Source organism: Lytechinus pictus, chromosome 10 (genome assembly GCF_037042905.1).
Source record: "Lytechinus pictus isolate F3 Inbred chromosome 10, Lp3.0, whole genome shotgun sequence".
In the NCBI taxonomy this organism is placed as follows: domain Eukaryota; kingdom Metazoa; phylum Echinodermata; class Echinoidea; order Temnopleuroida; family Toxopneustidae; genus Lytechinus; species Lytechinus pictus.
This window is the reverse complement of record NC_087254.1, coordinates 21,893,161-21,921,023: the sequence shown is the minus strand read 5'-3', so window position 1 is coordinate 21,921,023 and position 27,863 is coordinate 21,893,161. Positions and strand designations below refer to the sequence as shown.

Below are 27,863 nucleotides of genomic sequence, written 5' to 3'. Positions count from 1 at the left end.
ACTATTTTCTATTTCATTGGCATACGACCAACTCTGTCAAAATATTTAATGTCATCCTTAAACGTCGTAATCGTGAACAGCAATATAATAGACGGGTCTTCTTTCCTTCTTTCTTTCTTTCTATTATGTTTTGCTTTGTCTTCCTTGTCTTGTCTAGTAACCTGTGTGTCCCTGTTTTTTTGTAACGTTCTCTGTTTTCGTCCTTGTCCAGTTCTGTAACTTTCTCCGAGCTCAGCTCTATTTTTTCTGTAACTATTTTTAGCTATCAATGATTACACATTAATTATTTGCTAAGGGCCTATCCACAACAAGCTTTTGCTTTACTTTAGGTCCATCCACTTTGAATCTGCATTTATATTGTAATTATGCATACTATTTCGGAATGATTTATATGTTTTTGTATTTTGATTGATTTGTGGAAAATAGAAATGAAATGTATTGAAAGTTTTGAATAAACTTTTGAATGACCAAAAATAGCTTTCAGATTTGTTTAAAGCCAATACGTGTAACTGTAAGATGCTTCTGGAAAGCATTTACATTACAATATTAATTCTTCCTTTAAGATATAGCCCTACATCAATAAAAGACAATCGTATAAAAAATACACGCAATCAGTAACCATTAATAAAAACAATCATTCATCACAGCTACATTTATCATTTCGGGGTGACTTAGATCTATATATTTCGAATTCTGAAACAAAACTTTGTGCATACATTTTCAAGCGTAAAGAACGATAATGATTTTAAATTTTGATGAATATAAAAAATTGTGTCCGACCGAAAGAAAAATGTCAAAATTAACCAAAACCTTGTTTATAATCTGCAAGAAATTGGTTGACTCTTGTATTATATTTTGGTCCGACGCAATCATATTCAACAAGAGATTGGTTATGTTAAACAACTTTTTAAGACGGTGGGTTTAGATTGACTTCACATCCTTGCCCCTTTACACTCTTCCTTCCTCCCCTCCCCCCCCCCCCCCCTCTCTCTCTCTCTCTCTCTTGAAGCACCTTGCTCTCTCTCTCTCGTCCATCCATCATCTACGTCCAATTTGTCTCGGATGTCTTTGTTCTCACTCTGTAACATGATCGTTTTTAATCACAATTATATTTTTCACCCTCGGTTTTATGTTCACGAATGCACCCTTTCGATGCCAAATTGGCGTTACATTTCAAGAACACACCCACGGGTGAACAGCGCTGACACTGAACTCATTGAGGAAATAGAGGAGTCTATTTTTTTGTATACTCTCTCCAACGATAACACTCGCTTCGGCGTTTTTTTTCCACCGGTACCCTTGCAAGCTGCATCCCCAGCATATTATGCGCTCTTAAAACTAGCAAATGGCATCGACGCATCGGATTACACAATCTTGTGCACGCGTGCCACCATGAGGACTAGCACTTGTAGACGATCGAAGAGCGACGAACTACACTACAAACAGGACAAGTGATGGAGCTGCGCGCGAACTTTACAAATATTACACAATACTGCATATCCGTGGGAGATCATTCTTTCTTGGACATCAGTTCTTACGCCCTTTTGGTGTTTCCGGAGTTAAAGATTGCGTTTCGTGGATCACCTTTTCCCAGGAGGCTATCAGATTGCTTGATTAAGGTTTTGAGTTTTTATGGCACAAGGGTTCTTGGAAACTAGGTGACTCCGACAACCCTTTGAAGTTATGAGAAGATACACTCTCGGAGCTTTACTGATTGTCAACAGTTTTTTCCGCCTTCCTTAGGTTCAAATAATCTGCCATTTCCACATCAAAAAGCGGCATTGCGATTTGATAGAAATTGTCACTCAAGCGAAGATATCAGCAGACCGAGATTGAAGAGGCAACATAAACATCATTTGGACTGATCAACCTTGAATACTCGCCACCATCTCTGCTACATCCAGAAGGAGTTGAAACCAGTCGATCATCCATCCCTCCTGGAGATCTTCAATTTTGGAAGCCCAACATCTCGTCTAACCTTGATCAAGATCCACAAACCTTGGCAGAATGACAGGAGGAAGTTTCATCGGTCGGACTATTCCTGAGGAAGAATTAAGCAACCAAAGAAGGATCAGAACGGGCTATCTGGATCAAATAGTGTGTCTAAAAACTATCAAAACAAAAAAGGTAGGAACTTGAAAGCTTTCGTATTATTCCATATCACAGCATTTTCCTGCTGTAGAGATCAAATTGTCACACAGTGTTTTCACACTTTGTACACATGGTTGATGCTATTATATTCACAATGTTAAAATGCCAAACTTTAAGAGATAATTTCGCACTATTTATGACGAAGGGACGAGTGGTTGACATGGTGAAGATCTATTTGCTTTGATATAATGCTGACATTTTACAGTGTAAAAAGATGACTTCACACTTCAAATTTCAAATGTGAAAATAAAAGAAAAAACACACTGTGGATACCGCAGCAGTGTGAGTGTTCGCATTGTGTTGACACAGTGGACTCTGTGAGTATAGGCGACCGCACTACGATTGGTCTGCGACCCGATTTCAGAATAAATGTAGTAGAATTTGATGCTAACATCAAGACTTGAAATATCTTACTGTGTAATGTTCTAAATCATCGTACGAATACCTATGTTCAAATATGTGACTATGCTCTCATCCTTATTAGAATAAAAGCGAATCTAATATCTAGTCGTAATGACGTCATAGCAGTCGTACGATTGGCTACGATTTGAAACTGATTTGGCCTTTACTCCAAAATGAAGGCTTGCAATCTTTCAAAATGGTTATATTAGTATTTTTTCAATTAATTTTAACCTCAAATAGAATGATATTATGTTCCATTTACATTTTCAGAAAATGAGCAAAATGCCATTTGTTCCAAATCAAATCGCGAGCAGTCGTAAGGTGTGCGGTGGCCTTAAGAGCTTTACAAAGAGTATTTTGACAGTGGAGGTGATTTTACATTGTGTTCCACACAGTGACCACACTGTGGGTCACCCTAAAGGACACTGTGTTCTCTCCAAAAAAAAAAAGGAAATGCACGATAGATAATTATTAGCAATTGCCTTTTTATGAGATAGAGAATGCAGCTGCCTTTATCATTTATGCATCGGAAATAGCATTTACTCTATCTTCCTTTTAATAATCAATGATATTCTCACCAAAGAATACTAATGTTCGGAATTCGATTCTTTGCTTCTTATTGATTCAACGATCTCATCTATGTGTTTAATTTCGTTTTAATTAACTCTATTACTTGACGTATTCCCATAACGTAGGTTCGGTTCCTTTTAATGTCTTCTGCCTTTTTGATGAAAAAAAATATACGACTGCTTTCACAGGGGTTCCTCCCCAACGCTGAGTCTTCTTCTGGTAGCTTTTAAGCAGAAAAATATGATGATGAAGATGACAATGGTGATGACGATAACCATGATGAGTAGAAATGATAATAATGCTAAAGATAACAACAACAATAATAATAATAATAATGATAATTTTTATCAATAATCATTTCGTATCATCCTTAGGATGAATTGCAACTCCCTCTTCCCCTTCCAGTTTTTCTTCGTTTATCTTTTTGTTTTCCCTTATTTATTTATTCATTTATTTTCTTTGGAGGTTTCTCTATAATTATATTCTCCATTCTCTCTTCATCACTTTCGCTTACTTGTCTCGCTACGAGAAAATTACTGATGAGAAAGTACTTCATCTTGGAACAATGGCATTTTACTCACGTTATACCCAATCAAAAAAACATTAACAATCAATTATTAACTTGCTGTCACGATGCTACATATGACAGACAGCTAGTAGTAGAATTTTGAAGCCAGACCATGAAAGGTATCATTTCCGTAAACCCTCGGCGCGCCGGTGTTGATAAGAAAACTGCCATGCGTCATAATACAAGTGTTTTGTAATTTTTTCTTTTGTAATGATAAACTCATATTGATTGTGTATGGTTTGATATAAGCAAATCAGTCCTATCTATCATTTAAAACTAATGACAACTTTTCAAAAGTGTTCAATAATTTAGTCCCTTATAAAAATGGGTAAACTTATAAACCTAAGAAATGCAAAACTAGATAAATGGTACTTAAAAAGAGGGATAATGAGACAGAGGGAGAATACACGAAGATACGATCGGGACAGGGAGAGAGACAGAAAGAGAGCGAATGTATATAGAGATAGGGTGAGGATAGAAGATGGAAAGGAAGAGGGAACAGGAGGACGGGGGACACTAAAGAAACAACGAGAAAAAGATAAAGAGAGAGATGTATAAGTCTATATAAAGAGTGAATATTATAGGGAGAGGAGGGTGACAGGTGGAATGGAGGGGAAGGGGAAAGGGGATACTGACAGAGAGAAGAGAGAGTGGAAGAGGAGGAGGGAAAAGGAGCGGAGACAGAGGAGAGAGAAGGAGAGAGAGCATCCAAACAAACACAAAGGAATGAATAACCCTGGATCATGCAATGCCCATGCGGATATAGATACGTCATAAAGAGACAGGGATGCGGGACGGTTTCCATGACAACTCAGCATCCATTGCGGTTTGAGAATCCCTGCTTCGTCCGGTCCAAAACGAGTATGTTTCGCTTGCTAATCAATATCTTAGGGGTACAGTTTGAGGAGAGCAACTTGGAGATATCATACATATACCTAGTTCATTTTAAAAGGTAAACCTATTGTACAAACATTGGAAATGATAATTACTTTCTAGTTCTTGTGCATATCATGTATCATTTGACATTTCCAGGTGATTTCCAAGGACTTACCCAGGCTTTAACCCGGTAAGCCTTTTACAAGCGCACAATCATTTCAAGGAATAAATTCCTGCCAGGTATACCACCTAGATTGAGTGTAGCACAATGTGGATCAATTCCTTAAATAAATGGAATCACACTCTTGCTGTTAAGATTCAAACCCACCGGAAACTAATCCACTACACGCTCCATGCAGTTTAAGTTAACAATGGAATTAAAAAAATCAACATAATGGGATATCTTTCTCATCAATTTGAAAGGTAGAGAAAACACCGTCCTGCAATACTGCAGATTTGCGTTTATAAAATTACATATCTCCTTTGAAATTATCATGTAGGTTTTCTTCGATTCGATAACTTCTTTAATAAATCAGTAAAGACATGTTTCAAGTTTGTAATAGTACGGTCGATGACGCCAAAATATTTGTAGGCCGTCTCTTGCGTTGTTGGCCTTGCAATGCCATTTACCGGATATGAGAGTTCACTGCACAAACAGTGTTTGCCTCGCTTGAAGATTGATCGTAGTCACCATGTTCGATAACTACTTCACATCAAGACGTTTTTGACATGCCAAACGATCTCTTGCCAGAGTTTGAGTCGGGTATAATTTGGCAAGTCTATCCTTGCAAAATCATGAGCTAGATAAGAAAATGGTACGTGCGTGTAACAACGATGAAAGCCCATCCAATGCAACACGACCCGATAGTAAACATGCATCCCTATATGTTAACGTAACAAAAAGCGAAAGTTCTTTTATGACGGCCGCAAAATTTAAACAACACATAATATAGATAACATTGAAAGCTCAAGATACCTGGCGAGAATCGGCACAGGACAAACTTCATTAAAGAGGTGTGGAAATTGAACAACACTAACACCAAATGGCCAATTAAAATCTTGGAATAAACTATTAATATTATGGAAACTGCATGGTAACAGGGCTCAGAAATTAATCAAAAGTAATGTTTTGAGTACTTTCATCATGTAAAAGTTACCTCAACCTTATGAGTTCTTTTTGAAACCAGCTTAAGAACACGTGACCAATTACGTTTTGCTTTAATCCGATCTTATTCATTTTCCATTTGCTAATATAAATTCAAAGTGCAAAAAAAATCAAACCGAATTTAATAGACATGCAAAACACAAAATAATTCAGAATAAAAACAATATTTGAAAATTATTCTTGTTTTACATACTTTCTTTTAACACTTGCAAGAATTATGAACAATAGAATTATCTTATATATGAGGTTTAAGTAAAGCAGCCTTTCACTGTACAGTCAGTCGGCAGGTCCCAAGAAAGTGGCTTCTTTCATCCAAGTGATATTCATGACTTGAGATGTTTTGCATATCTAATGAGCTTGATGCGGACCAAAACACCTCTTTTCATTCGGTCATTGCTGCTTTAATTGTGCGTCAAATTTCATGATTTTGGTATCATTGTAAAGAAGAAGAATCATTCTTTCAGGTCATGTGTTTGAATTTATTCAAAGATTTTGTAATATAGGTTACAATTTTGATCTAAAATATGCTACAAAATAATAATTTCACCTGACAAAAGCTGCTATTTTCACACTTAAATTCTGTTTGAGCCCAAATGATTTTTAGATCATGATATAGCTGAATATGTATATGCTTTAAAATGGTATAGGTAATAAAATAATTGGTTTAATCGGGTCAAGATCACACTTTTCATTTGCCAAGTACATAAAGTAGCTTGAAAACAAGAATACTGCACTCTGATTGGTCAAATAGACCACACACTGGAAAATTCCAACGGCTCCAATGCTGGGGTTCATGGGAAGGTCACACTTCCCATGTGGTAGTCTCCTCAAATACCCCGCGCCTGTTGTTCTGTGAACCTTATCCAGCCAATCAGAACTCTGGATTTCATGCAAGTACAACATTTCAGAAATCTCATCTTGTACCTTGGTGGGAAAAGTGTGATCTTGACCCGATTAAAAGGTGCCGCATATCAAGAGTGGCATTGTGAGAAAGTACAGAAGTTCAGCTTTATGGTGATATAGATATCATTGAGGCTCAAAATAAAAGGTTTTGCACAATTTGCAAAAGAAAACAGAGGAAGAAAATTCAGTTTTGAGGCACATTTTCAGGCCAGAAATTTACTTATTTAACAAAATATTGTATACAAATAAATGACCAATATGAAAGAGTATAACGTTTACTCTATCTAATGGTGCAATAATGTTTCATTTAACTTGAGGTTAAAACAGGTAAATTCTTAGAGAAAGAAAATCTCACGAATCACGAGATTTTGTAAGAAGGATGATTCAGTCACGAGATGATTTGGATGAATCTGGCATTTTTGCTCATTAGCATAGGGACCTGCGGTCTGACTGTTTAAACATTTAGTACGCAGTTACGTCAAACCGCTTTTTGCTGTGGCGCCATTAGACTTGATTTCGCTTTTATTCCTTTTTTGGATTGATGCGCTCGAAAGTTTTTGGTTCAAACATTGGACAGTATTTTATTCCATTATTAAAGACTAATATCAGTTAATATACATTTTTTCTTCAAATCGCAAACAGGTCGTGTAGTGTTCAGATGGCTTGAGAGAGGGGACTCATAAATGAGCTTTTAGGCAGGGCAAAATTTTATCTTGTTCCTTGTCAATATTCCACTGTACTTTTATTTTAGGATTTTGTCTGATTCAGTATGTGAAAACTAAGAACAGTTGGACATAATATATGTAGATTTTAATTCATTAAAAGTTTACACTTTGAAATTCGTTATCGACAGCGTTATTCCTCTATTACGCGCGCCGGAGTACCAGCACTAAATCTCATCCATTATTCAGCTTCATCTAGCAACAAAAACCTTTACATTTAAATTATTTAACATTGTGGCTCGCAAACGGGATAACCCCTCCAGTCTGTCTCGATCTAAATACGAGTTGAACTCTTCGAAAAGACTCTCCAATTATGATACTAAATGCGTGCTTAAGTAACCACAATGCAACAAATAACGAAGAGCATCTCTTTTCAATCTTAAAGTAGGTTTACCAACTGCAGCTTGTATAGAGCTTAATCGAGATAAAGTATACGTGGTCATGTACACTACTCGCCCCGATACATACGTCATCCACACACCCGCACTCACCCACATCCCACACACATTCATATCATTGCCTGTGGATGTTTGCATGCCATGTATCTCATAGCCTACACTCTAAAAGAATATTGCGTAAAAATGCTCCATGAGGATAATTATGTGTCCAACCAACATTAGGCATTTTTATTTATCCAGTGTGATGAAAATTTTCCCCATTCTAAAGTAATTGTTGCTTATTTTTTTTAAACCTTACTGGACAATATGCTTTCCGCATTGGGCAAAATATTGCCCAAAATTGGTTGGACACATAATTAACCTCGTGGTGTTTAAAATATTTGTACAGTGTATAAACATGATAAAGTGATATTGTGATCTGTTAGGCATATCCGTGTAATAGTTTCGGATATTGACAAAAAGTGAATGAATCTCGAGTTAAAACCTAATTTGAAACTTTTTTTGATTTATTCAATAAAAAAGATATGTGTGGAAGATTATGAGCGGGATGTATTTGTGTGCATGTTGGGTGTCTACATGAAAATGTGGGGTGAACGTGTGTGTGAGTGAGGATGTATAGTGTGTGGGGGAAGAATAATTCTAGAATTTGTGATAAGAATTTAACGATGATAAAGAGCAAGTGCTTTACAATACAAGAATAAATAATAATATATCGATAGCGAGTTTTATTTAAATCCATGGATGTGTGTGGGCTTTTGGCCTCAAGTGCATACAGCGAGAGACAAAACCCCCCAAAAACCAAAACAAACAAAAACACATACTTGTTTCTGTTTTTTCTTGCAAAAAAAAAAAATCGGGGAATTTGAGTCCCTTCCATGTAGAGTAGGCAAAATGGGGAGGGTGCTCTTTACCTGGGGACGGGGAGGAGGTTGGGAGGTAGAACATCACCTTTTTTTATCATTGTTTTTTTCTCTCTTGTCATTAATTTTGATACATCTTGTTAATATTTCATTTTTTTAAATGTTGAAACGCATCAGTATTTTATTGATTTCCAGTATCTTTGAAGTTTGATGTATAATTTATAATCGTATTTCAAATAATTTGTAAAACTTGTTAATGGAATGTGAATTTTGATTTGAGAGAATACAATAAAAACATCCTTAAAACTATTTTTTTTTTAATATTCAGCCATTGATTTTAAACTAGTCTTTTCAATACCAAACATTTAAATACAAGTTCATAAAACGGTATCACTCCTAAGCGTTGTAGACAAGTTTTCGTCTAAACTATCCCTATATGACGAAAATTCCGGTGCAAGTGTGCCTACTATTGCTATTTACCTTGGAGCAAATATGAAGAATATACGATTCTTCTACATCAAATAAACAATAAAACAAATAAAATCATTATAAATTCAAGTCATCTAATTGGTATCTTAGATTGTCAAAATTCATGGAAAACATTCCTTGCATCACATTCCAAGTAAAGTCTTTGTAATTATTGAAAATGTATCAGGAAAAATCTATATGCTCATAATGTTACTGTCAATACGAGAAATTCGGGATAAAATTGGATAAAGATTCAAGATTATACATTTCAATTTCGTATATTCCCCGGGGGTAAATATGTTTCTATCTCTTGATTATCTGGAATAATATCTCACGGATGTTTCTTTGTTATAGAAAAATATAATGCACTGTATTGTAATCAATCTCCACTATATAATGTTTTATTTCTCTCTTTTATTTCAGAGATGGGTGGTTTTTCAAGGTGATCTAAAGACCGGTAAGTACTGATTAAGGAATTAATCTTGTAAGAATAATTTTGATGAGCTAGTCATTCTTATAATAAATAGATTTCTACTGCTATCAGTGAAGGTAGAAATAAAATAGTATGTGCTCAATAATTTGAAATGTACTTCGCAGCATTATGAGGAATACTGGAATGATTCGTAACAATTGTTTTGGATATAATGTCACGAGAATAACAATTGAATACAAGAAATATTCCACTACAGCTCAAGGACTTCGGATGGGACCCGTTTTTTGTTCAAATCAATGAAATTAAGCATTTGATATCAAATATAGAAACGAGTGTTTATCAGAAGCAGAAAGTACCAAATCGGCTGCGATTCCATCACCTCATATTGTCTTACTTTCATTCCTTTGGAAATTGTTTGTTTGGATAGTCTTTTGAAATTAGATACCACTTTTAATGGAATTCTACAACATTTTTGTAAAATCCTGGAACATCTGTTGCTGAAGTGTTACGCATTGGGTGTGAGCTGACTAACCAGTGGACCTGGTCTATAATCATATTTATTCGACGTCAAAGTAATCTACAGACGTCAAGTAGTAACTTTGATACGTGAGACACAAACAAATATATCTGGGAAAGTAAACAAGTTATGCTATAATTTGCATTAACTATTGAAAATAACATATAACAATATACAAGCATTATCATACAAAACTAGCCTCTGAATCCGCAAAATGTAAGACAGACTTAGGAAAACCTTACAACGGAAGGAAGATTCCCCAATCAGTAATCTTGATTGTTTACCTCTATTCCTCCACCTCAAGGGTTGTTCCAGCTGAAGATCTTCAAGAAGATGGACGAGAAGATCTTGAAGAGTGCTTACACCGTCAACAAAGATACCTTTATGGGCACCGAACGGGGGATGATGCAGAGACCAGGGAAACGGAAGTCACCCATCGAATATTGGGCTATCATGCTAGCCGCAGATACTATCCTCTTCCAGGAGTCCAAATCCGTGTCACGTGATCTGTTTGTTAAGAAGATGGCATCAGAAGATTTGGCCACCTGGTACGCATTCATCAAGTCACATTTCTTCAGCGGTAAGTGCCATATAACCATGGATTATATGGATATAACTGATCGTTACTTTTAAATTGTTGCATTAATTATTCGGAGAGTGTAATCCCCAATGCATTCCAGAAATCACTCCTTTTTTAATCTCAGGCCTAAACATAACTATTTCTGGTGTTTAAAAGTTAAAATAACAAATCACCAGAAGTTTTAAGTGTTTTATGAACTGTCTTTATACAGAATCAGTAATTGATTCGTGTAGATATATGTAGATGGTCTGTCACCGTCTTTGGAAAATCTCAAAGAAGGCATTGACAAAGGAATAAGCCAAATAAGGATATCGTTCTTGGCTGGCAAAATTGTTACATAGTAAGCTGACATGAAGTTTAGGAAGTCTAGGATCTGGGGGCCGTTTCATAAAGCTGTTCGTAAGTTAAGAGCGACTTGTGAACCTTTCTTACGCGCTAAACCATCGCCAATGAATAATACCATTTGCCACTAGAAAGGATCACCAGTCGTTCTTAAAGTCGATCTTAACTTACGAACAGCTTTATGAAACACCCACCAGGATATACATCACTATGTCCTCTAGACACCGTGCATCATACTCAAACCAGTTGTCGCTCAAAACAAAAAATGACCACTTCATTTCTTGTCATTTTCTATCACTATAGAGAGTTGGACGGTATTTCCATTGAAAGGCATCGTGGCGCCAGAGTTTAGAATGGCTCTTCACTTGACGCACCATGCTATGTGCTTGGCCACTCTTAGCCCGCCAAAATGCTGCATCGCCTGGGATCTAAAAAGAATCACACAGACTAGTATACAGGAAGAAACCCTCGGATTTCACATCGACAGCACCGGGAGCGATGCAGGTAAAAGAACATAATGCCAGTTGCCCATCAATATGGAAAGCGAAGTAATTTAAAATGCCAAAGAACACTAATTTACTTGTTGCATTATAAATCCAGAATCACCGCTCTAGCTAGGAAACTACAATATTATGCACATTGGATAATCCCATGTAAATGGGTCTCATGAACCCTTGATCAGGGGTTTTTGGTTGGGCTCCTGGAAATGGTCTATACTGCAAGTGGTCAAAAGTCCCTAGGTACCCTTCCTTTTCCTCTTCCTAATAATCACCCCGTTTTGTGATCAAGGAGTGTTTATAAACATTTCGCTTTCCATATACGACGATGAAGCCCTAATTCATGGTTAATTGTCACTTTTCCAAACAGACCTTTTCTTCTTTCCGTTTGATACTATCCATTATAATCTCATTCTAGTTCGCCTCTAATAGGCATATTCTGAGTACAAACAGGCTACGTTACTGCATTGGCTACATCTTCAATATACAATAAGTTGCAAAACGGTCTGACTTTATGGATGATGAGGTTTGCTGTAATGTACGTTATTCCTGAATATGGCTGATGGTTTATCTTTTCAGTATTATAGCACTTAAAAAGAACTGTAGTGTTATTCTCGACGTCGCAAGCACATAAGATTTGTTCTTCGTCAGGACTATATGTTGAATCATCATGTACTTGAAACTATGATGGTTCAGGTAAAATAATTAGCATGATAAAAAATGGCTTATTCCCATGAATGTGTTTTCAATTTGAATTCAGTCCTATGACACATCTTAAGGTTTAATGCCAAATATTTCAGGGTAGTCTTCCTATCTAAAATCCCTCTCTTACAGGTTACTGCGAGCTGAAGACAGAATCTAAGAAGACCGCAGGAGAGATCTATCGTATCCTCTCTCGTCACCATAGCAAGGGATCCATCAGAGGCGCCCTCCCTAAACTACCCCCTATAGAACCAATAGCTGCACCCCCTCTTCTGTTCATGAGGCCTGACCTTAAACCTGGCGGAGTTCCCGGTAAGTATGGCGATCGGATATAAAACCATTTCATTCCGTTACACCGTCGTACCGTATGGGTACTAGTATTCAACCTGGCATAATTCAAAGATTTTGACATATTCCCCAAAATATTTAGAAATAGGGAATTTATCTTAATTTCATACCTTTGTTATTTCCAGGGTAATCTGTTGTCGATATTTTCTTTGTCAATCTGTCGACTGTATGCGCGGAGGATCGAATTATGCGGCGATGGTCTTTTGCACTGAATGGTACTAGTATATATTCAACCTAGTGAGGATTGATAGCAAATCTCAAAAGGGTTCAGATTGCTAAATTAGATCTAGATCTATGTAAGTCTCTGGCTTTGATTAATTCCCTGTTTGGTCTCATCTCAAATGGTCTAGTCCATAGTCGGATGGGACAAGGGCAGATTGAGAGACAGGGCCATCTTTCATCGCTAGGTTGAATACTAGTGCCGACGGGTTGAATACTAGTACCAAAATCCGTCGCCGTATAATTCGATCGCCCGCGCACACAGTCAACTGGTTGAAGAAAAAAATAACGGAAAAAGAATAACCAGCATTTGCTCTTGGAAATAAGACGGGTCTGAAATTCAGGTAAATTCTATATTTCTATATATTTGAGGAAACTCTCCAAACGGGTTGAATACTAGTGCCCTTACGGTACTACTGAAAGATACCATTATACCCAGTTGTTGTGTGTCCGGACAGGTTGTGTGTCCGGACGATCAGTTTTAGAAAGTCATTTGGAAAACTTTACAAGCAAAGTTTCATAAAATGTTTAGTACGAAATGTTAGGTAATATTATAGAGAACAAAACAGAAGATGATTACAACTATTGAATTCGTATTTTTAGTGTAATCCAAAGACAAAAAAGAAGGCTTCAAAAATATTAAGTGTCCGGACACCCCACCCCCCATCCTACGACAAGAAGTTTTTGAAGATACGGGACAGCATGAAAACGTTTAATTGCAAATATGAACCGCCTAATCGATAGCTGGGGCAGTCTTCAGTCAGACTGCAGGGGTGGTATTCTGAGATCCATTTTATCTCAGATAAAATAAAATATTTCATCTCCGTTAAAATCAGTGAGATAAAATGCCCTTAAAATCTCTCCGAATTGGTATTCTGAGAACAATTTTATCTTCATTTTATCTCGTAAGACACACCTACTTTTTAATCAATATCCAATTAGAAACGCGCTTTTATAGCTCTCTCGTGTCACTCAACCAATTGGCAAAGGGGTGAGATTGCGTCAATTTATTGACTTCAAATACGCTTGCACTATACGCTTGCGCGTCTTTACAGATATTTCTTTTTAACAAAAAGGACAATCTCTCATCTTTTTGCGAAGTCTATATCGCATCTTTTCAAGCCTCATTTCAAGAACAATATTAGTCAAGAAAAGTCTTATGAAATACTCTCTGATTGTACAGGAATAACGTTAAGGCTTTATTCTCAATAAATATATAATTTTTCTTCATTTTCATGTCAACATTTGGGGTTAATTCACCTAGAAATATTGGTGAAATCAACGTCGCGGAGATAAAATAGCCCCTACCCTCTTTTAAGTTTATTTCATTTTTTTCTTCAAAGTAACTTGGGCGCAAGCAAATCATCCGCGTTGCAATACCCAGATACGCGATGGGTATGTCTACGCAGGCACTGTTCTGTTGCGTATCATCTATATTTACGCAAGATAAAATCTATACGCAAGATAAAATTGTAAATTTTATCTGAGAGATAAAATATCATCTCAGAATACCAATTTCATTTTAAGAGATAATATACAAATATACTTTGCCTTGAGAGTTTCTGGTTAAAACTATGGGCAAGAGGTGACTCCAGAATAGTACTATTCACTGAGGGGCGCAGCCCCGAAGTGAATGGTACTATCGTAGCCGCGACGTCGGGAGTATCGCCCATGGTAAGCACTCGAGCTCTCGTATACCCCACTGAATGTTGGTGATTTTGATATCACGCGCATCAGGCGTATGGCGCCGTGACGTCATTTCCCCAAATAGTTTTACTATTTGGGGAAATGACGTCATAAAAATGACGTAATTTTCTCAAATAGTATGCCTAGCTGCCAACATTCCAAAATAGTTGAAAATACACATAATCACGTGAAGCTCTTTTAGCCAATGACCAGAGGATAAATTTTTGATCCAAAATATAAAATAAATTATATAAGTACATAAAGCAGCTTGAAAACAAGAATACTGCACTCTGATTGGTCAAAAAGACCACACAATGGCAAATTCCAACGGTTCCAGTGCCTGGGTTCGTGGGAAGGTCACACTTTTCATGTGGTAATCTCCTCAAATACCCCGCGCCTGTTGTTCTGTGAACCTTATCCAGCAAATCAGAACTCTGGATTTCATGCAAGTACAAAATTTCAGAAATCTCGTCTTGTACCTTGGTGGGAAAAGTGTGATCTTGACCCGATTAAAAGATGCCGCATATCAAGAGTGGCATTGTGAGAAAGTACAGAAGTTCAGCTTTATGGTGATATAGATATCATTGAGGCTCAAAATAAAAAGTTTTGCACAATTTGCAAAAGAAAACAGAGGAAGAAAATTCAGTTTTGAGGCACATTTTCAGGCCAGAAATTTACTTATTTAACAAAATATTGTATACAAAATAAATGACCAATATGAAAGAGTAACTTTTACTCTATCTGATGGTGCAATAATATTTCATTTAACTTGAGGTTAAAACAGGTAAATTCTTAGAGAAAGAAAATCTCACGAATCACGAGATTTAGCAAGGAGGAGGATTCAGCCACGAGATGATTTGGATGAATCTGGCCTTTTTGCTCATTAGCATAGGGACCTGCGGTCTGACTGTCTTGTGAAACAAAATCGGCTTCCAAACTGCCATATTTTCAGGAGCGAAAATACTACAAAACCTGATAAATTGGTGCGGGTATAGGATAGCCGTGGCATTATGGCATTATGCATTGATTTGATCTGACGCTGCGTACAGGTGTTCCACTATACCGTTGTTTAGAAAGACTTTTAATGACTGTATTGTTAACATAATGAATTTTAAATTGATCGCATCCTCTGTGAAATACTCATGCCGTTGATTTTATTCTTCATTTATTTTTCTTCGCAATTTTTTCCTTAACAACTTTGTATGAATACATAACCGGAAGCACACCTTTTCGAGTATTTCATACTCAAATAGATCCTCATCCAAAGACCGGGATCTTTCGAATATCTAGGTCTATATAATCAGAATCTCCCCCCCCCCTCTCTCTCTCTACATAACTTATTTCTGTCATCCCCATCATCATTAACAAGAGCAACCAACATCATCACTGTTATTATTATCTTCATAACCATCATGTTGCAATTGTTATGCTTGTTGAATTGGAAAATTGGAAGTAATTTCAGAACAGTTACGTTCTCTTTCATCTTCATCGTCTATAGGACCTGAGCGTTACACGGCCTCTCCGTCTCGCCTGAGAGGAAGACCCCCTCAGCCACCAAAACCACACCCGGGTACTCCGCCAGACTTTCTGACTGAAGACGGCCATTTTGATTCTCTCATGGATGACAACGACCTCGATGAATGTGATGTTGAAGGGCTGATTGAGGAAACGCACGTCGATATGGTCTCGCTGATGTCGACCGGGCGGGATGACATAGCCGCTTACGTTAACACGTGAATGCCAGCAAGAAAAAGGAGTGTCGAATTTGAGTCGTTGGACGAGGACTTGTAATGTAGGCCTATATTTTCTTCGTCCAGAAAAGGAGTATGATTTAATCGTAAACCTTAATCGGAATATTAATTTATTTCCCTATACATGTACTTTAACAAATCCTGTATCATTTCAATATCAATTTTTCCAAGAAATAAAGAACGTGAGAGATGGAAGTGTTTTGGGGCGTCGCTAAGCCAATTTGATTGGGGGACTGTCAGACCTATATATTTGCCGACACTGATGATGATACTTTAAGATAAGCCGACAAAATTATGATGCTTGCTCTTATTCCCACTGACCCCAGACACAAACTCTCCCGGCCGTACACATGGGATTTCAATGTAACATAGGCCTGCTATTAAAAACAAAGTGAAAATTATTCGGGAGTGGACATCCCCCTCCTTCGCGCAAAGTATATTACTTTTCATAATAATGTCTAAGTGGATTATCATTGCTTAAAAGAATGCTTGCGCCACAATTTATTATGACAGTCTATTTATGTCTGCGAGAGAACGATGTCATATCAGTTGTCACTGCTCTCTCTATATCCCACATGGTGTAGGCCTGTGTCCCGATGGATAAAGTTACTATTATGGTAACTTTGTCATCCAGTGGAAACTACCATGGTTACGATGCTCAATAGCCAATCAGAATCAAGGATTCCATGCAAGATATCTTGGGTTGTCAAAGTTACCATAATCTTAACTTTTTTGCAACGAGGCCTTTTTTGGTGAGCGATGTACGTATTCAGATTATTCAGGGACGCGAGGATGAATAGGGGGTTATTTGTTCAACGAGCAAAAAACTACTGCCACAGGAAAAAAAGAAGAAGAAGAAGCCTTTGTTGAAAATTTACGAACCCATACAGCAGAAAATATCCTCTATCGTCTCTACTTCGTCCTACATGGCGAATGCATCGTCCGCCCTGAATCTAAGACGAAACTGATCTTCTGGGTCTTGAATTTTCGACGAAGACTTCTTAGGCATCGAATGTCTTTCAACAATACGTTATACTCTGTTCTTGAATCATTGGTAAATTGTTGCGCGAAAAAGGTCCTATTCAGGGTTCCATTGTAACTTTGCCATATAATAATGCAGAGCTGCCAACCTCAACAAGGAAATTTCAGTAGTTTAAAAGCTGAAAATCAGTATTATTGATGGGGAATCAGTATTTACAAGAAACATCTTTGGGCAACAGATAAAACTGAACTTCAGTAACCAATGTACAGTATTTTGCATGAAACCATCAGAATTCTTCTCATTTTTTCAGAACTCAATACTGAAAAAAATGAGTAGTACATCGCAGCTCTGCTAATGCAATGGCAATCGTTGATATTGATTGGTTTTCATTTCAATTTGTTCAAATCAATTGGTTTTACATGTAGTTAATGATAGATGATAAAGGTTCCATGATAGCATATTTCTTTGCAGTTGGACCAATAGGCCTATATCACAGAGAAAGCGGTGACGATTCATCAAAACCATGAAATCACAAGGTTGAAGTTTCCAGGTTTTCATGAAGAATAGTATTAACTAGTTATTTGAAAACAACATCTTAAAAATAGTTATGAGAGAAAATGTAGATATTTTATTATTGTGATCGGAATGGAATATATTTTCTTACTTTGATATACTGAGTTTAAGAAATGATACCGATTGTTCCAGAAAAAATGGGAATGGTGAGTTTTAAGTAATTTGCCTTCAAAATATTAAATACCGGTATTCTTTTGCAGCGTTAGTTAAGACACTTTTAAACGAAGAGAATGATACCAAAATGGTACCAAGTTACCCCCCCCCCAAAAAAAATCCTCACTTGTGTATGAAGGACATATTCCCATGAAAAATCTTGATTATGGCTTTCAAGGGGGGGGGGCATGAGCCGGATGTGCCCCCCCCCCCGGATCCGCTATAGAGCCAAAATCATTGAATTTGGGGAAGTTTTTAAAGATTTTATGCCCATTATTTTCATTAATTTTAGCCATTAAAAGAAAATTACAATCACGGGCGACAAACGAGAAAACAATCGTGTCAGCAATGGCCCTTCATATACTGTAATTACGCTGTGTGCCAACAAGAAACGGAGAAAAATAAAATAGTTTTAACATAACTTGGTGGCAAAAATTCACAAATTTGCAGAATTTGATACAAGATGCTTCATTAATATGATTTGAAGAAATATTGAACCCCTGTCAGCAAAGTATTTAAAATCCACCCTCTCGCTACTTCTGAGACACCACGTATTTCTCTGTACATATAAATGTAAATAAAATATCATTCTTGAAAGTGTATATATGTATATCTGATTGAGAATCAAGACATCTGTATTTCTATTTATATATCATGAGGTTAATGGCTTCTGTAGTTTTAAGATATAAGTAAACATTCGTTTTTTTTTCAATTGATATTCTTGTTCATATAAAGATGTAAAATAATTATAAATAATACATTTAATTGCTGGAGGCCGCCTCGACTTATCACCGAACTTGTATTGATATCCATAGGTATATGGATTTTGCTGACAGATTGGTAAATAAATTCGTAATCAACTTTAAAAATTCTGTTATAAAAATTATTATACGATTAAATCATATAAAATAAAAATGAAAAATATACAAATTTTGGACGTGTAATTGTCAGTGAATCTATTCCACTCTGTCTACACAGTTTACTCAAGCGTTTTAAAGAGTTGAGAAAGTCAAGGGGAAAGTGAAAAGAATGACGAGTCGTATTTCAAAACCCATGAAATCTAAACAGATTGAAGAAATTATTGAGTGACGGGTACTTTCGGAATTGCAAAATCAGTCCGTGAGACTTATATTGTATGAAACTAGTAGGAGGGTTTGAATAAAAAATTATATTTTGTGATAAGTAATACTCAAGTGTCCTGTCATAATTCCATCCACGATGAAACCGTTTGGTTTATTGTCAAAATTTCATCAACAAAATGATAACGAAGGCATGAGTATTCAAAGGAACGGTAAAAGAGAGCCGGGGAGGTAGAAGGGGCAGGGATAACCGCTCGACTTATTTCCAATTGAAGAGAAAAAAAATGAATATGGAAGAACGACTATTTAAAGAGGAGAGAACGCAAACTGGGCGAATTTATAAAGTGGCGTTCAAAAGGGGGAGGGGGGAGACTTGGGGGCGCTCGCCTCGCCAAAATATTACACGACCCCCCCCAAAAAAAAAAAACAGGACAAAAGGAAAGAGTTAAGGGTGAAATATGATTTTATTTTCAGATTATTATGTCAAAATCTATGACCAAATGGGATTTTTGAAATAAAAGATGTCAAAATATTTGACTGATCAATTTGCTCGCTCGCAACTTTTTATAATTTTTGACCGATGCGTCATATCTGGCCTCCACAAAATTATTGGCTCATTATTACGCCACTGGTTTTATATACCCGTGACAAAAGAGCACCATGAATTAGCTAATTGTACTAATTACTTAATCGTACTTTCCACTTCCAAACATTACAAAACCGAAACAATATTTCTTTTTAGTTAGCGTTGTCCGTGCACGCAATATTGATGGATAAGAAATTGAATTATTTCCATTTAAGAAGTTCTCTGCAAGCCAAAAGGAATCAGGTTATATCGCACGGGTTCTTCATGTAGCAAACATGCGTGGCAAACGTGATTCGTTATTTACAACACCCGAGATTTGTAAAAATCTTTCTGGCCAAGTAACATTTTTTTATAATCCATATTCGTCATCATTGTGAGTTGCTGAGCCTGCTATGCACAAATTGTTTTGAGAATGTTCATTTTCTATATGCCTCACAAGCATATTTTTTCAAAAGTTCAAGTCTACATACTAAGTTTTATGCTTGGGTCCGGTTTATATGAGAACTGTCCGATATATTCAGTCCACACACTACCCAATCTACAGTTCTAGGACTGTACCTAACTCATCTTCAAATTTCTGATCGACTTTCAATTTCTGGCATAATCTGCACAAATTTTAGATTAAGTAATCTCATCCACCATGTCACCGATTCGTTTCCAACTAAAATGGGAAATTTTCTATTTTGGGGTCATTTTTTTTATTTTTCAAACTAATTTCCAGAGAGCGCTGTGTGAGGATATTTTTTTCTGGTGCGCACCTATGCAAGAAGAAACATTGGAAGCAGTCAGCGGACAAAACATACCTCTGGTATATTTTTTCAATCATCCGGAGGAACCTTTTTAATGGTTCAATGGTCTGGGCAAAGTGGATAACACCAAATAATGAATCTGTGTTGATATATGATATCGACAAAGAAACAAGCAACCAAGGACGATATAGGTACAGCTATGGAATCAATGAAATTGACGTATTCATTGCTGACACTGAACTAAATGATTCAGGTAAGCATGTCCTACTGTGGTATCACACTCATGAGCGCGAAAGTCCAACCTGCCAAATTGCTGTTTTCCATTTGATTATTGTGGATACTGATCCCTTCTGTTCAACCCTCTATGACCAAGGAACACAGAGATTGCAGATGTCTTGCGAATGGATTTAGGTCACCGCTGGTACTCGAGTTCAACTGTTGACACGAACTGATCAGATTGTCTATGAGTATTTGACTCCAAAGGTGAACATCGATGGTGGTTTCAATTCAACAAACAAAGTCAGTATTTTCTTTGCTCTTGATGATATTCTTCAAGCTAGAGGTCTTCTGAGCACGTGTCTCATCTCCACCCCAACGGACAACAGACAGTCCAAAATGTGCAGGTTCCTTCAAATACAACGCCCACAAGAAAGTCTGCTCCATCTGCGCTCATTCGCTTGCTGTACCACCGCGGAAGATGATGTTGTCAAGCTCTGGTACATTAATGGCAGTAATCTGCTTCCACTCTTACTTGCTGACAACATGACATATTTTATCCGCCAAGGACCCGTTACTTTCTTCTGCGGAGAACAGATAGAAAACGAGACATTTTTATTGAATGACATTCAACATGTATAGATCTGGAAATTAACGAGTACAACATTTCTTTGTCAGCATTACGGAGAAGACAAAGTATTGGAAATACTAATTTGGGATGTGAGAATATCTCCTTTGAGTTGAGAAACATTGATGACATAACTCCGGGAGAGATGTCAGATATAAGCACGGTTACCAATACTAGGCCTACTGAAGACACGATATCTGTTACTTCAGAAGACGCCAGAAGTTCCAAGGGGTTGATAGGTCTATCCCTATCAACGGAAACATGGCTTATTTTAGTTCTGGTTTTGTCGACCATAGCCCATAGCGTGAGCATCACGGCGTTTATATTTTCGTACATAATGGGTTAGGTGTTGACATCGTTGCTTTGAAATCATATTTTGTTCTATAACATGTTTTTATTGTCTTTTCTGTTTGTTTGTTTTATTTCTGTATATAAAATAACAAATACAAAGTACATACAAATACATATAACATGAGATGATGAGGTCAATGTTAAGATACAATGACAAAGGGTAAGGAATAAAGTAAATTATACGGCTGGTAATCCATATTCAGCTGCAATAATGCATTGCTGCTAGACTTCCACGGAGCCAGTTTACTTGTAAACAGGCTATGATCACCATAATATGAAAAAACATAAAAGTGAAATCATTAAAAACAAAGAAAAATCATATAACCTACACCTAGCCCCTGAAATCAAATATACAATAACAATATAAGTTTCATAAGCAAATTATGCAATAACTGAAACAAGTATTATCACAGAATTATGCATTTGTACAAACGATCACTGAGAAAGGAAAATATAATGATAATGCCATAATGATAATGAAGAACACGTGATTTGTCTTTATACAGATTGAAATTGACAAGAATCTGAAATGACAAGATAAAGATCGCTCATGAACAGGAAACATTTTATACACAGCAAAAACTGTGGTGTTAACCGGTGTACATAGAGGACCACACCAGTCATTTTACTCCGGTGTTAAATTGACAGTGTTAGTTTAACATCTATAGGTGTTATTACAACACCTTTGATTGTTATATTTACACTCTTTTGTGTTATGTTCAAACCCTAGTGTGTAATTTTAACACCTCAGGGTGTGGTCCTCTATTAACACCAACTGGTGTCAGTTTAAACACCACAGTTTTTACAGTGTAGAAGTGCGTAATGATACATCGATGGTATGCAATCTTACTACCATTTCTGAGGTTTCTAACGTTTACTTTATATTGATTCCCACTGTGATTCTTGACCTGCAGTTCAATCTTTAAACATGGCCATGGGACGAAAATGTGTTGATAACAATAGATGTTCGAAAAGATAATCATTATCGAGTGATCAAATTCCGGGATCGAATTATCGATCGAACATTACTGGATAATGTATGTCATTCGGAAATGTGAGGATTGTGTATAATTTTTTGCAGTACAAAACAGAAGAGGAATGAAGAATATCGGACGTATGCAATTGACCATCGACATTGTGCTCCAAGCATATCCCCATGCCGCTAGAACAGTTGAAGATTCTTCTTTATTATGTATGTCCCTTCATTGTTTACATCTCATTTACTAGTAATGTAGGGCCCCACTCACAAGCTATGCTTTTTAGGGGTCCTCGAAAACTTCTCATAATATGTACTATCATATATCTTTTTGTATCATCTGTTCTTATTTTCTTCTATTCTTATACTCAGATGTATCTGTTTTTCCCGGTGTTTTTTTTTAATAAATGAGGATGTATCAATACGTCTGACAGCTAGAAACAAGTTATGTACAGTGTAATTCAATTATTTGGATTCTCTCCAGAATAAGATAGGTTTGAAGCTTGTAGATATGTCAATTCGTGAAAATTTGATAAGAATTTTAGAAAATTATCTTTGGAATAAAAAACAAGAAGAAGAATCACAAGAATGGTTCACTCATCGTATAAAGTCGAGTGTAATTATACGAGCATGTTTATGAAACTTCTCTATTATGATGTACATGTATACAGGCTTACCAATAGAACAGCCTATGGTAGAAGTGGCTTTCTTGGGAAATATTATTTAACGTTGTCACTTTGTCGAAGATTCCGTAATTCGAATGAATTATTTTTGGTCAATTTTCCTTTTCCATTTTCAGATCAGGAAACTGTTTCATGTTACAACTACTCCTCTCAACACTGATTAATCACAGTTAATATTTCCATATTAATTTTCACAATGTAAAACTTGCAATAGTATAATGAAACAAGCCTCATGTCTGTTTTAAATAAGTCAAATAAGTCAAATCATGTACGTATTAATATTGTGAGACTAGAGTGAAATTTCAGATCAGATAATTGGTATCTTTGGAAGAGTTTTAAAAGGTGAAGAAATAAAACATCATCACTGGTTTTAACATATTCTGTCAACATCATATTAATAATTAACATACACGAAAATCAAGTTAAAAAAAATATTTGTCCGGGGGTCAAACTCAAGGTCAAAGTAAAGGTCAAAGGTCCAATACATAATCGCTCCAATACACTATTTGATGCATGTTGTGGATTCCTCTCTGAATTTCCTTTTGAATGGTACCAGTTTCGTGAAAATTGGTCAACGCGTTACGACGCAATGGCCATTGAAAGTTGAAGGTCATGCTCATTTTTGTAAAAACAAGGAGAAAAGGGCGGGCCGTAGCGCGAGAACCGACGGACCGATTGGACTAATTTTTTTTTGTTTTGTGCTTGGGCCATGGGGAATTTTATGTGTACCAAATTACAATGAATTCTGAGAGGGTCGGGTGCAAAATTGCACTTTCATTTGGTGAATTGGCATGGAATGACCCATATATGGGAACAATTTGTTTATTTGTTTGTTTTTATGCTGTTTGCTATTTTTTAATTATCGTAATGTCATAGGTCATTTAGCTGGGATGTTAACAATAAAACCGCAGGGGGGGGGGGGGGTTCGGCTGCGCCACTCGCTGAATTTTTACTTTTATTTTTACGCAGCCGAACCCCCCCCCCCTGCGGTTTTATTGTTAACATCCCAGCTAAATGACCTATGACATTACGATAATTAAAAAATAGCAAACAGCATAAAAACAAACAAATAAACAAATTGTTCCCATATATGGGTCATTCCATGCCAATTCACCAAATGAAAGTGCAATTTTGCACCCGACCCTCTCAGAGCCCATGGGCTAAGTTAGCCACCCTTTGAGAATTCGGGCCATATTTCTTTGGGTTTATTTTACCTTTTGTTTTTCATCATTTTTCAAATGTTTTTTTTTTTTTGGTCAAAGAATTTCGCGCGGGGAAATATTGCGCGATTCGTTGAGAGGGGGGGGGGGGGGGGGGGGCTGGAAAGGATTATAACTCCTTGCTCCAAAACGTAATATTGTGTACAAAGTCAATAGAAATTGAATTTTCTCATCTTGTTCATAAAGATATGATTATTTTTACTTTCATCTGCTGAAATTGATTGATTTAGCACAAATTATGCTCTGCTATAAATTTGAGGGAAAAACAAAGAAAAACAAAAGGTCGAAAACAAAGAAATACATAATGAATCAATAAAATAAATAAATTCATTTTCAAACCAATTTTTTTAATTTGTAATTATTACCAATGGTATAAAGAATATTGACAACAAAAATTAGCATTCTATAAGTTTTTAGAGCAAAAAGTATGATTAACGCACAAATTATATTAGAAAAAATAATTCATATAAAAAATTCTTATTATTTCGGAAAAAAATTAACCATACAGTCTTGTGGATCACATCCCACACTATTAACATGTCAATTTTCACGGAGTTCGGGCGATCGGCGGCCGGGATCTCGAGGGAGGGGGTTGATTTAACCCACCCCCTGTCATATAACACCCCCCCCCCAAAAAAAAAAATAGGGTTCAGAAGAGATTACGCAAAAAAAAACCCCAATAACCTTATGGGTATATTGCTTCTTTTTAAAACATGGCCTGTATGTTTCCATAATTGTAATTTGTAATTAAAAACGTTAAGTTAGGACAGTACAAAGTTTTGCATTCTTTCAGCGAAATAGTTCTATGCATGTCCTAATGAACATGCCATGAGCAAGCTGATCGATGTCATCTCACCACGCATTTTGTCCATTCATTTTCCCCCCAAGAATGTAAAATGATGGACTACCGATTTACATTGCCGAAACTTACCCTTTTTAAATGTTTTATTGAACAAATCAAAACAAATCACAAACAATCACAAGCGATCAAAACGTTAGCAAAATGCTGTATCATAAAAAAGGAGGAAATATAAGAAATAAAAAGGCAGCCTTTTTATAAATTATCAAATTCTACATCAGCTCTAATCACTTATAGACACTAGCGTACCTACGGGGGGGGGGGCAGTCTGCCCCTCCTGACGAGCCACAACCCATACAAAAGACATATCCCTGCCCCCCCCCCTGACGAGCTTGAAAGACGCCCCCCCCCCTGACGGGCTTGAAGACCTTTATTGCCCCCCTTGACGAACTTGAAGACCTTTTTTTATTTTTTTTTTTGCTTAATTTTTTTTCTGGTACGAAAACCTTTATTTTTCATTGAAGACCTTTTTTTTTTTGGGGGGGGGGGGGCTTGTCAAATTTTTGGGCGGGCGATTTTGCCCCCCCCCTGTGGAAATTCCTAGGTACGCCACTGCTTATAGATAAAATAAATCAAACTTTTGAATTATCTTGGAAAGCATATACAATATAGGGGTGATCACAATTGGAATCTCGACTTTTTGAAGTGACAAGAAAGTGTGTTATTTTTCTTAGCAATAGAATATTCAAGGTCTTTGCTGGTTTTTACATAATATTTATAACCTTCAAAGTTAGGTGGTTTGCTCTGAAATTTACAAATGTAAACATAGTATTTGAGCAAAAGAAATAAATATGTAAGAAATTTATCAGGAAAGTAAACCGAACATTTTCTCAAATGCAGAGATAATTAACCTCTTATTAGTTTTCTGGGTTATAACCTTCAGTTTCCTCCCATATACATTTAATAGTGGGGCATTTCAATGCCGAAACTTACCTTGATACAAGGGAGACAAGTTTTACATACTGTCAAGACTGTGACGTCACAGACAAGCAGCTCCTTCGTATGCCATGTGATATGAAATAAAAACATTTTCTAAAGTAAAAAAAAAGAAAGTTATTTTATTTGTGCGGTGGATCCTTTGGGTGGATCAGACACATCATATTTCTGGCTCCAATCTATTATCCTCTCTCTCTTTACCCCCCCCCCCTTCCACAATTATCCCCCTCTTTCTCTATTTCACCATTATTTCTCTAGCACCTTCTATTATCCCCTCTCTCCCTCTTTACCTCCTCTTTTTCCTCAATCACTATCCCTCTCTTGCCCCCTCTCTCTCTCTCACTACTCACACTTGGTCTCTCTATTTCACCATTATTTCTCTGGCACCCTTCATTGATCCTATTAGCTCTCTCTCCCACAACTATCCCTCTCTGGCCCCCTTCCATTTCTCCCCACTCTCACTTGTTGATCTATTTATTTTTCTCACAAATATTTCTTTTCTGGCTCCCCCTCTCCCCATTCTCTCTTGCTTTTTGCCCCCCCACCCTATCTCCTCCATCATTCCTCCTTTGTCCCCCCCCCCCCCTCTCTCTCTCACTACTGGCACTTGTTGGTCTCTTCTATTTCTCTCATCCTCTCTCGCACCCTTCTCTCATCCTCCGTTGCTTCTACCTCCCCCTCTCCCCAAATCTCTCTTGCTTTCGCCCCCTCCCACACCTTTGTCCCCCTCTTTCTAACTACTCGCACTTGTTGGTCTCTTCATTTCTCTCATCCTCTCTCGCACCTTCTCTCATCCTCCGTTGCTTCTACCTCCCCCTCTCCCCAAATCTCTCTTGCTTTTGCCCCCCTCCCACACCTTTGTCCCCCTCTTTCTAACTACTCGCACTTGTTGGTCTCTTCTATTTCTCTCATCCTCTCTAGCACCCTTCCCTTCTCTCATCCTCTGTTGCTTCTACCTCCCCCTCTCCCCAAATCTCTCTTGCTTTTGCCCCCCTCCCACTCCTCTATCTCTTTGACCATCATCCCTCCTTTGCCCCCCCCCCCTCTTTATAACTACTCGCACTTGTTGGTCTCTTCTATTTCTCTCATCCTCTCTTGCACCCTTCCCTTCTCTCATCCTCTGTTGCTTCTACCTCCCCCTCTCCCCAGATCTCTCCTGCTTTTGCCCCCCTCCCACTCCTCTATCTCTTTGACCATCATCCCTCCCCCCTCTCTTTCTAACTACTCGCACTTGTTGGTCTCTTCTATTTCTCTCATCCTCCGTTGCTTCTACCTCCCCCTCTCCCCAAATCTCTCTTGCTTTTGCCCCCCTCCCACTCCTCTATCTCTTTGACCATCATCCCTCCCCCCTCTCTTTCTAACTACTCGCACTTGTTGGTCTCTTCTATTTCTCTCATCCTCTCTAGCACCCTTCCCTTCTCTCATCCTCCGTTGCTTCTACCTCCCCCTCTCCCCAGATCTCTCCTGCTTTTGCCCCCCTCCCACTCCTCTATCTCTTCGACCATCATCCCTCCTTTGTCCCCCCCCCCCTCTTTCTAACTACTCGCACTTGTTGGTCTCTTCATTTCTCTCATCCTCCGTTGCTTCTACCTCCCCCTCTATCTCTTTCAACACTATCTCAATATCTCCCTCTTGTTCCCCCTCACCACTCTAAATACTATTCCCCTGTGTAACATAACGTACACATCTTTCCACAAATACCAATAGCATTGCC

At 37.3% G+C, this 27,863-nt stretch overlaps 1 protein-coding gene across 1 annotated transcript; it reads left to right on the top strand.

Annotated features, from left to right (window-relative positions):
* The first annotated feature begins 4,434 nt into the window (after positions 1-4,434).
* Positions 4,435-16,538, top strand: LOC129269283 (uncharacterized). Its single transcript, XM_064106055.1, has 5 exons — positions 4,435-4,552; positions 10,338-10,613; positions 11,259-11,459; positions 12,287-12,466; positions 15,906-16,538. The coding sequence occupies exons 1-5, from the start codon at positions 4,435-4,437 to the stop codon at positions 16,142-16,144; spliced, it is 1,014 nt and encodes a 337-aa protein (XP_063962125.1). The 3' UTR covers positions 16,145-16,538.
* Positions 16,539-27,863: the final 11,325 nt, after the last annotated feature.

Excerpts from the sequence above, each read along its gene's own strand:
- LOC129269283 (XM_064106055.1), top strand. The coding sequence starts at position 4,435 with ATGCAATGCCCATGCGGATATAGATACGTCATAAAGAGACAGGGATGC. Across the intron at positions 4,553-10,337 it reads CTTCGTCCGGTCCAAAACGA|GGTTGTTCCAGCTGAAGATC; the intron begins GTATGTTTCGCT and ends CTCCACCTCAAG. Across the intron at positions 10,614-11,258 it reads CAAGTCACATTTCTTCAGCG|AGAGTTGGACGGTATTTCCA; the intron begins GTAAGTGCCATA and ends CTATCACTATAG.